Below are 11,068 nucleotides of genomic sequence, written 5' to 3' on the forward strand. Positions count from 1 at the left end.
GTGCTAGAGTACAAGTAGCTTACACACCCACCCCGCCAAAAGCTGGCAAGTACTAGCCTCACCAAAGTGTTGAGCAATGCCACACAATTTCCATATCCTACTGCAGGCACCACCCCCCCCACACCCAGACAGCATTCAGCCCTCCACTTCCCACAGATCTCCATGCACTTTTAATAATAATATTTTTTTAAAAAGCAAAACAACCCTTTCAATAATAGTATAGTTCTGCATAGCCATTTGGGAATTGCTCTAGGGCTAAAGCATCACCTAGCACTCACTGCAGCATTCCTGATATCATTTTGATTTATGGTAACTTTGGGAAATTTTTATAGAGCAACATACTTTGATCTTTTAAAATAAGAAGAGCATTTCTTGTGTGGCTCACTATCTTTATTCCTCTGCCGGTCTCCGATCTTACCTGCCAAACCCCAATTTTTACATTGGTCGAACAACATGTGGAGTGCACCAGGTTATGGAGTTGCTAGAGGCGTATGCCTTGTGTTTCACTAGCAGTTTAGCACATCTGCGTCTTCAAACGAAGAGAAGCTGTTGGTATTGGACAGTGGGATCGAGTGCACCCTCAGCGAGGCTGCTGACACCACCAAGCTGTGTGGTGTGGTCGACACGCTGGAGGGAAGGGATGCCATCCAGAGGGACCTTGACAGGCTGGAGAGGTGGGCCCTTGCAAACTGCATGAAGTTCAACAAGGCCAAGTGCAAGGTCCTGCACGTGGGTTGGGGCAATCCCAAGCACGACTATAGGCTGGGTAGGGAATGGATTGAGAGCAGCCCTGAGGAGAAGGACTTGGGGGTATTGGTTGAAGAGAAGCTCCACAGGAGCTGGCAGTGTGTGCTTGCAGCCCAGAAAGCCAACCATGTCCTGGGCTGCATCAAAAGAGGTGTGACCAGCAGGTCGAGGGAGGTGATCCTGCCCCTCTACTCTGCTCTCATGAGACCCCACCTGGAGTACTGCGTCCAGCTCTGGGGTCCCCAATACAAGACAGACATGGAGGTGTTGGAGCGGGTCCAGAGGAGGGCCAGGAAGCTGATCAGAGGGCTGGAGCACCTCTCCTATGAGGACAGGCTGAGAGAGTTGGGTTTGTTCAGCCTGGAGAAGAGAAGGATCTGGGGGACCTTATTGCAGCCTTCCAGTACCTGAAGGGGCCTACAGAAAATGTGGAGAGGGACTGTTTACAAGGACATAGAGTGACAAGACAAGGGGGAATGGCTTTAAACTGAAGGAGGGTCAATTTAGATTGTATGTTAGGAAGAAATTCTTGACTGTGAGGGTGGTGAGGCACTGGAACAGGTTGCCCAAAGAGGCTGTGGCAGCCCCCTCCTTGGAAGTGTTCCAGGCCAGGGTGGATGGGGCTTTGGGCAACCTGGTCTCATGGAGGGTATCCGTGCCCACAGCAGGGGGGTTGGAACTAGATGGGCTTTGAGGTCCCTTCCACCACAAACCAGTCTATGAGTCTATTACCCTGTCAGGGAGGATAGTGTTTCCTGGTAACTCTTTACCATGCCCTCCAAATTAGGTTGTTGCTGGAGACCTCTCCCTTCCTGACTGTTTTAGGGCAGGTTGCCACCTAGCTTTTTGGAGCGGGAGGTTTTGTTCCTCAGTAATCTTCCCATGCTCACTTGGGGCATTCTTCACATCCAGAGAGAGATCTCCATCACTTCTCTCTCACTTTGACCATAACACTATGGAAGCATTAGTTGTATATCAGCAGAGACTGCTGGCTATCACAAATAAGACTCGGAAAGCAGACTAGATCTAGTTAGTATTGCTGACAGAGACTACTCAAAGCATCATTTTACTTTTTGTCCCCTTTCATCCTGGAAAGAAAGAGCAGTGAGTATGCTAGGTTTGTACATGAGTGAAGCTGGAAAAACCTATATAGTCACTGCATCAATTGTCACTTTTCATACAAAACATTTATTTTAGAAAGTTGCATATAAAGTCCTACACAGGACAGTTACTATTTCTACAGTAAAAAAAAAAACCCAAAAACCCCCTCAAAACAAAACCAAATTAAAAATCCAGCTCTGTCATTCAAATGGTAAAAGGGTTGCTCATTCTCAACAATCCACAATTAACAGACCTCAGTGTGCATTTTGGTAGAACACCATGGACAAACTGCAGAAGAGTTCATTAGAGAAAAAGGTTCTAGATGTACATATTTACATTGTTATCTAACACATGTACTTTTTACCACCATGACCGCAGAATTCGTTAGGTCTTGGAATGGATGTCATCCTCTACCATTTCCGTGCTGACATGGCTATTTAGGCTGCATTACAGAAGCAGCTGGTTTTACAGAAAACTTTTTTTAATGGGCTTGGTCCATTGCTAATGCCCTGGCACTGTCCCAGAAAACTGCAGGAGGGTTTCATCAGTTACTGATTCCCCATGGACAAGGCTGAGGATAGCAGACACTGTGTAAAACACCTCCCCGCACCTCATCTTCTGCTCTGAGGAGAAACACAAACTGAGGAAGGATTCCCTTCTAGTCAGAGGGTGAAAGAGTTTTTGGACTGAAAGCTGCCTGTAAGAAATTTTAAATTTGGATAGTGATTGTCTGAAGAAGTCATTTAAAATCATCTAAGCAAGTTCTGCTGTCAGATTTACATTAGCTCTTCTTACCCCACCATGTTTCTGAGGGAAGAATTCCATTCTTCAACAGGTATAAAGTTCAATTTCTAAACTTCTTAAACAAAGCAAAAGCAGATGGCTCAGTATATAAATATATCCAGCATCTGGATTCTCAGTCACAAAAATATCATCCTTTATACAACAGAAAATGGATCAACTATGAAGCAATTCTCCGTTGGTCTTGAGATCCAACATCTTCATCAACAGTTTCATTTTCATCCTCTTCATCCTCTTCATCTTCTCCCACTTCTCCATCTCGCTTCTCTTTTTCAAGCATTTTTAGGTATTTGCTAGCTAGGATCTTCTTTGGCAAGATATCTGGAAGGTAGAGTTGTTTCTTTTATAGTCAGTTTGAGCGCTTATATTGCCTCATTAATACTGTTACATCTGTACCACCAATGAAATGAAGTCGAAAAGAGGCTTTGTTAAAAACATTATTATTTAAGTGAATAACCAAATAAGTTAGTCTGACCTGTACAGCTGTAAGGAGAAGAGGGAATTACCCACTTATGGTAAAAGTAGCCAAAGCTAAGGAATATATTTTATGACTGATTATTGGCAACTGTCTTCACTATCTGCTCACGTACATTATTTATTGGATATAAAATACAGCACTCAATTACTCAACTGCCTTAGATTCAACAGGACAGCTATCCCATTTATGTCCTGTAGAAACAGGTTTTCTGCATTAAGGTAAGATACTTGTTCAGGGCAACAATGACGGAATGAGACAAAGCGAACTGCGTGCTCTGAAAGTATGTCCACAGGGAACGTGGAGAAACACTAGGCTACGAATATCTTCTTCTCAATATATATCCTATGCCAATACCTTTTCTGAGCTAAGTGTTACAACAAAGATCCAAGTATCAGTAAAAAGTGTGTGCACATGCACACATGTACATATATATATAGAGAGAGAGAACCCATATGATGAATCACTTTTTGAGAAACAAGCCCTACAGATTTAAATGTGTAATTTTGCGGCAACGTAACTTCTCACATTAAGATGAGTAGTGATCTTGTTTTATAGGCTGAAAGCTTTCAGGTGGACTTGCTGGAATTTCAGAAATGCTTAAGGCAATATGCTGAGAACTAATTAGACTTCTATAATTTTGAAGCACCAAAAAAATCCCTATTCACAAAGAAATGTTTTCAGTGATGTAGTTTATAAGTTCCAGTTGAATGTTATATAGGAGATTAATGACCAGTAGAATCGTGCTCCCACAAAACAAATCAATAAGAGCAAGATTTTGTTTTGCAAATTATATACTGGATTTACCATCATGCTATAGATACCTGCAAGGAATTGAAAGGTCTCACACTCTTCTGCAGTATGAGACAGGTCACTGTAAGTCAGAGCGTTCTTCTCCTTGCCTCTGCCGTGTTTGTAGGAGTATGTCGCCAAATACTGAACAAAAAGCTCCTAAAAAATTAAAAGAGAATAGTCAAACTATGAATTCACACATATAGTTGGCAGTTTTCCTTAATCCCTGTTTAAAAACACAAATGCCATATTTAAGCGTACATATATCGGACACTTTATGGAGAGACCCACTTATGACAGAAGAGCTAAGATGAGAATATAGTTGCATCTCCTTGGAGCCCCAACTGCAGGTTTGGGTTCTGGTACGTAACTTAATTTGTGTGGCTCTTCAACACTTTCCACAGCCCAGTAAATGACACTTGGGATCAGAAAGCAGCAGGGGATCATTTCCACACGGGCTAATTTATACAAATTGACAGTGGTGAAAATAAGAACTTCCTGCATTCCTCACAGACTCTGCGAGCTCAGCTGGACGAGACGACTCCCCAAACCCCCTTTTGCATAGTGGGGGCCTGAAGCGTGGTGCTTCATGGCCGCCGAGTGACAGACACAGGTAGGAGGGGAAGGGAAGTGCGGTAGGAGCCGCTCGCCGCGGACGAGGTCAGCACTGACACAGCGCGGCTGCGGCCGGGGTGCCCCAGCAGCGCGGACTGGAGCGACGCGGGAGCCGAGCCCGGAGGCAGCGGTACCTCAGGGAGGCACAGGCCCAGCACGGCGCGGAAGGAGCGGGGTCGGCCGAGAGGGAAGGGAGGAGGAAGCCGGTACCGTGGCTTTGGCGGTGAGGAAGAGAGCGTCCTGGTTGATGCTGGAGACCTCCGGCGAGCTCTTCATGATCACGCGGATACGCGACAGAGGTAGCGACACCAGCCGGTTCTCGCCGCTGCTCAACCTCGCCGCCATCTTTCCCCCGCGACCGGTTCCAGCCCTTCATCCCTTCCCCCCCTACCCCCCACTCCGGTGAGAAATGGGAGGCCGCCGCGGCACGGCCCACTGGGAGCTGTAGTCTTCGGCCGCCATGGCGACCCCGCGCACTGCCGGCAGTCCGCCACGGCGGGACTACAACTCCCATCAAGCCGCGCACTCTCCGCCTGTCCGCCGAGCGGCGGCAGGACCACAAGTCCCACGGTGCACCTCGCACTCATCCTCGCCTGCTCCCTCCTCCTCCTCCTCCTCCTCCTCCTCCTCCTCCTCCTCCTCCTCCTCCTCCTCCTCCTCCCCACCACGGTGGGGAGCCCGCGGGGCCCAGGGTGCCCCCGGGCGCACCAAGGAGCTGGAGGCGTCTGGCGTGGAGCTCAGGGTCGCGGAGTGTGCGCTCCGGCTCCGCGGGCGAGGGCGCTGAGCGGGTTTCCACAGGCGGGAGGGACCTCAGGGCTTCCCTTGCTCAGCCCCTCGACATGGGGCTTAGCCCCAGGCTAGCACCTGAGTTTTGGGAACTTGTTTTTAACGGCAAATAGGCTCATCCTATATATATTCCAATTACAGGCCAGTGGCTACAAAATTGTTAACTCAAACTGTAATTACAGGCTGCTAAATACCTCTTTTGCTGGTGTAGTACAGCAAAAGGGAATGCTGTCTGGTAATCCTGACGCTTGTCAGAGTTATGTTGAGGCGTGGAAGGCACATGTAAATTATTAAGTCATTATAGGGCTGTGTCTTTATTATTAACACATTCCTCATTGACAGAATATTCATGTTTATGGGTGGCAGGTGTTGGCCTAGGCCTGCTTAAGGCAATGGGGGTTTTGCTGTTGCTACTGTTGGCTCCAGAAGTTTGTTTGAGTAAGAACTACTGTATTCCACTGAGTAGTACTTCCAAAAATGATGATGCGTAGTTTGTATTTCATTAATGGCTTTAATCAAAAGTTTCCAATATGCTTTATAAACAATACGCCTGATCATTTGTATTGGTAAGAAGTCTGCTAAGGCCACTAATTTGATCCCTACTTTGCATGAGAGGGAAGAATGGGAGCTTTTCCGTAGTACGTAATAATAGTTCACATAGAATTTAGGGTAGAAAGGGATGTTCCCATAAAGAATGATATTAAATGGAAAATGCAGGGAATTCCTTAACTGAATATTACTAGCTTATATAGAATTTGCCCAGTATGTAAGGGCAAGGCTTTCCTGCAGATGATACTGATTTATTAATAAAAGATAGCACCTTAAGCAGTTGTAAGCACCTTAGTGCAAGAATAGTACATGCATTCATCTGCATCAGTTCCAACTGCTTTTGGAGATATCTTTTACAGTTAGCTATTACAGATAATCTACATCTCTTAGACTGCATAATTCCCTTGAGGTTACAACCATGTGAGGCCATTCTGTGTAAGTTATGTCTGAAGCGAAGCATAATGTCCTGAGATGCTATATGGATATCTAGCAGGCTCAGTTTCTTCCTTGATCCTTATCGTCTTGTGACATCTTGTGGAAACAGTTGACATTACTATGACAGTGAATTTCTTATTACTACTGGGGTCTTTCATGATTTGAACATACATATAAACCCCCCATCAAACTACCAAGATTTCTGAGGGTATCGAGCTGTTTAGATGTGGATTTAGGATCCATATAGATCCCATAGGATCTAGGGACCTGGCTATAGTAATTTTACTCAGCTGTGGACAATGCAGTTTAAGGCAGCCTGGGCAAATCAGGATTCACTCTCTTCTCCTCTAGGTCCTAGCTTGTTATCAGATGTTTCCTCTTTTCCCATGCAGTGCTCCCTGAAAGGCCAGATGTGGGACAACCCTTGTTCCTTCAGTACCACGCTGGGCAGATGATGGCTTTGATACAGAATGGAGCAGGAGCACAGCAAACCGAAGGCATCTCTCCATGCTGCTAACACAGCTTTAGTTTGAGGCAGACAGAATCACGATGTAGCTGTATAGCCGAAGGTGGGTGTGTACACATTGAGAATAGCATGATATTGCAGTATTACTGACATTTAATAATTTAACTTTTTTTACTATATTTTGAAATTGCAAAATTATTGTTGTACCAGTAGTGGAATCAAACCTGTTCCTTATTAAAACAAACCCATAGAGCAGTTGATACTAGAATTATTTCTCTAGAATCAACCTGAATTGGTATTAAGAATTCTCTGTTAAACCTGATTGGGAACAGAGGTAAAACAAATCTCTCCTCTGGTAAATTCAAAACAACAGTTTGCCTAAAAACTAATATGCCTTCAGTATAGGGACTGTTTGTATTAATTACAAACTGCAGAGCAGCATCACGTCTCAGTCTCTCCTTTCCTACTCTCACTTGATTCACCAGACTCTGCTACAGGAGTCCTCCTTTTTGCTGTGCTTTGCAGACCTGAGTAAGAAACTGCTCAATGCAGGTACTTTTGAGCTCTCTTACTAAATTAGGTCTAATAAAGGAGTGACCAGAGATGCTATTCTTGTCCTGTAGTGAAGATTTGTTTCTTGTTACTGACACCTTTGAGCTTCCCCATAGCAATCTCATTTCTTTACTTCATTGTGTCAGTACGTGTGTCTGGGTGGTGTATGCACATGCACAAATTTCCCAGGAAAAAAAAAGATTTGATTCTTTCCCCTGATCTCTGCCTCTCACCCACTGCAACTTGTACTCTCACAGAATCACAGAAAGGTAGGCGCCTCTGGAGATCATCTAGTCCAAGCCTTCTGCTAAAGCAGGATCCCCTAGAGCATGTTGCACAGGATTGCCTCCAGGAGAGTTTTGATGATCTCCAGAGAAGGAGACTCCACAACCTCTCTGGGCAGCCTGTTCCAGTGCTCTGTCACCCTCAGAGTGAAGAAGTTTTTCCTCATATTGAGATGGAACTTCCTGTGTTCCAGTTTGTGCCCATTGCCCCTTGTCCTGTCACTGGGCACCACTGAACAGAGTCTGGCCCCATCCCCTAAACATCCACCCTTTAGATATTTATAAGCATTGATGAGATCCCCTCTCAGTCTTCTCTTCTCCAGGCTAAACAGACTCAGCCTTTCCTCATACGAGAGATGCTCCAGTCCCGTAATCATCTTCATAGCCCTCCGCTGGACTCTCTCCAGTAGTTCTTTGTCTTTCTGGAACTGGGGAGCCCAGAACTGGGCACAGTACTCCAGATGTGGCCTCACCAGGGCAGAGTAATGCTGTCAGTGCAGCGCCATGCCTTCTGTAAGCTTCTCAACCTCTGTTTCATATTTATGGAATTGGAGAGAAACTTTGGCACTCTGTTAGCAGTAGAGGTACAGTGCGAGCTCTAGCAGGAGGAGGATGGTGTTAAAGCCTTTTCCCAGCTGCAGTCTCACTCTGCAGTCGTGTCCTGGTTTTGGCTGGGATAGAGTTAATTTTCTTCCTAGAAGCAGGTATAGCGCTGTGTTTTGGATTTAGGAAGAGAAGAATGTTGGTAAACACTGATATTTTGGTTGTTGCTAATCAATGTTTACACAAAGTCAAGGACTTTTTAGCTTCTCACCCCAGCCCACCTGTGAGGAGGCTGGGAGTGCACAAGAAGCTGAGAGGGGACACAGCCAGGACAGCTGACCCAGACTGGCCAAAGGGGTATTCCATACCATATGATGTCATGCTCGGTATATAACTGGGGGAAGCTGGCTGGGGGCTGGGACCGCAGCTTGGGAACTACGGAACTAGCTGGGCATCAGTGGTCTGCAGGCGGGGAGCAATTGTGCTGTACATCACTTGTTTTGCTCCAGTGTGAGGTCCCTCCCATGGGAGACAGTCCTCCACAAACTTCTCCAATGTGAGTCCTTCCCACGGGCTGCAGTTCTTCACAAACTGCTCCAGCGTGGGTCCCTTCCATGGGGTGCAGTCCTTCAGGACCAGACTGCTCCAGCGTGGGTCCCCCACGGGGTCACAAGTCCTGCCAGCAAACCTGCTCTGGCGTGGGCTCCTCTCTCCATGGGGCCACAGGTCCTGCCAGAAGCCTGCTCCAGTGTGGGCTTCCCACGGGGTCACAGCCTCCTTCAGGTGTTTCCACCTGCTCCAGTGTGGGGTCCTCCATGGGCTGCAGGTGGATATTCTGTGTAGAATACATGTAGACATAGATGTGGAATACATCTATTAACGCAACTGCTCATCCATAATCTTCAAACAACTGTGAATGCCACTGAAGTCACCTTGTTGGAGTGTCACTACCTTTAAGTCATAACATGCCCTTGTCGTGGAAGTGTAAAACCAACAAAGTATGTTCTAAACCAAGAGTTTAATGGGGTCAGGAAAAGGTAGAATGGTTAAACTGAACAGGGATACTGTATTACAAACGCTTTGGCAGACACAACTTATTTACAGGTCCAGGATGTCAGTTGGGAATTAATACCACACAGTGTGTGACTGAATCTGAGCTTAGAATGATGACACAAAACATGCATAATACTCACCTATAAGGTGAGGACACCCAATCCCAGGAAGTTACTTGGGACGGCATCCTCATCCAAAGGGAGGGCTTCTGGTCACAGACCCACTGCTCCAAGGAGAACCACTTAAATGGGATCTTTAGTGGGGGCCCCGTTTATACCCTGGGTTGGATCTGAGTCCTGTGGTCATCTCTTGGTCATGGTCACATATGGCTCCTATTGGTGGAGGGGTCTCCTGGGTGGACTTATCGACTGAGGTGGTCTCTGGGGGGCTCAGGGATCTGGGGTACGTTGCCGGGGGTTCTCTGCATATATGCCTGACAGCACACTTGCTTCCCACCAAGCTAGCCACTGCGTCCCTGTGCTGTGCTCTTAGACCCACAGGGAGGAGGGGGGGTGCTCCTGCCACAGCCCCTTTCCACTGCAACAAGCATTTGCATTGGAAAAATAGAGACAGAGAGGCAGAGAGTGCTCCCATGCCAGAGGATTTGCAAACTGAGGCTCACAGCAGTTTTCACTTCTCTTACTTTGGCTGAAGAGCAAAGGTGGCAGAGGAGGGCTTGCGAGAACAGATCATAGACCTTTCCTTTCCCTTGACATTCAGACAACAAAAAGATGGTTTGCTTGATAATCTGCCTTGATAAATAGATAAAATACTTGGGCCAAGCAGCTCCATGAGGAATGGGGTGGTAGCAGGTTGATCTCTTCTATGGGGAGAGGTAGTAGCATGTTGGAAGAGTTGGTGGCAATCAGAAACATGTGTCTGCTTTCCTGCATTATTGTGGAATATAAAAAAAACTACTGGAATGAGGAAAAGGTTGTCAGAGGTGATTATTCCCAATGTTTTGTAAGCAAGGATATATATATAAAAACATATGTGTGTGTGTGTATATATACAAAGTAAAATTATAGAAGAAGAGTCTGGTTGCTGAATGTTGATTTCCATAGCTGGCACATCAGCAATGTGCAAAGAAGTAAGTTTGCAGTATGCTTCTTGTGTTTTCACATGCATCTGTAAAGCTAATAAACGTTAATGCATTTTAAAGAGAGACTCTTACCTCCCAGGTGTCTCTCTTTAAAATGGTGTCTGTTTTTTCACTGAGATTTCTGACCTGTTGTTGAGAAATATGTGCTTACCATGTTATTAAAGTAATTATTCTCCTAAAATGGGTTAAGACCATTCATTTGCCTACATTTACATCTAGTATTTGTGTGTTGGAGGTAGGCTTGTGACCTGAGTGACCCTTCCCAGGCTCTGTAATCTTTCCCCAGCAATACACTTGTAACGAAGTCTCCCTAATGACCTTTGAGGGAGCCGCATGGCCAACAATGTAAGTAAATGACAGTCTCTATCTAAAGCTGGTAATTAAATGTGTTTTTCATTATCCCAAAAATGTTCATATAACTACTTCTAAAATTTATAGTTTAGAAAATTTAAAGACTTACACATTGCAATCTCAGAGGTAATGTAACTCATTTTTCCCTATTTTTGGGAGAAGGAATAAATTCGCACCACTTACATGAGCTGTGTGTTGATAAATGAGTTGGCAATATTCTTTGGGCTGCCTGATGAAGAATTTCCCGCTGTCAACAGCAAATGCTTTATCAGACTATCTCATGAATAGAAGTCTCATAATTTAACATCATAGTTCAATTGATGGTCAAAATTTTGGATTACAGAGAAGCCCTAAAGGTGCAGTCATGTGTTGTGGGAACTTAAATGGGAAGAGAGGCAAATATGGAGAGGCTTGGC

The 11,068-nt window shown here is 45.6% G+C and overlaps 1 protein-coding gene across 1 annotated transcript; it reads right to left on the bottom strand.

Annotated features, from left to right (window-relative positions):
• Positions 1–1,912: 1,912 nt before the first annotated feature.
• CHRAC1 (chromatin accessibility complex subunit 1) lies at positions 1,913–4,900 on the bottom strand. Its single transcript, XM_075743252.1, has 3 exons — positions 4,742–4,900; positions 3,949–4,075; positions 1,913–2,970 (listed from the first exon to the last, which is right to left on the bottom strand). Exons 1-3 carry the CDS (start codon positions 4,874–4,876, stop codon positions 2,810–2,812), a joined length of 423 nt encoding a protein of 140 aa, XP_075599367.1. The 5' UTR covers positions 4,877–4,900; the 3' UTR covers positions 1,913–2,809.
• Positions 4,901–11,068: the final 6,168 nt, after the last annotated feature.

This window comes from Balearica regulorum, chromosome 2, assembly GCF_011004875.1.
Source record: "Balearica regulorum gibbericeps isolate bBalReg1 chromosome 2, bBalReg1.pri, whole genome shotgun sequence".
Classification (NCBI taxonomy): domain Eukaryota; kingdom Metazoa; phylum Chordata; class Aves; order Gruiformes; family Gruidae; genus Balearica; species Balearica regulorum.

Excerpts from the sequence above, each read along its gene's own strand:
- CHRAC1 (XM_075743252.1), bottom strand. The coding sequence starts at position 4,876 with ATGGCGGCGAGGTTGAGCAGCGGCGAGAACCGGCTGGTGTCGCTACCT. Across the intron at positions 4,076-4,741 it reads TCCTCACCGCCAAAGCCACG|GAGCTTTTTGTTCAGTATTT; the intron begins GTACCGGCTTCC and ends TTAATTTTTTAG. Across the intron at positions 2,971-3,948 it reads GACCTTTCAATTCCTTGCAG|ATATCTTGCCAAAGAAGATC; the intron begins GTATCTATAGCA and ends TCTACCTTCCAG.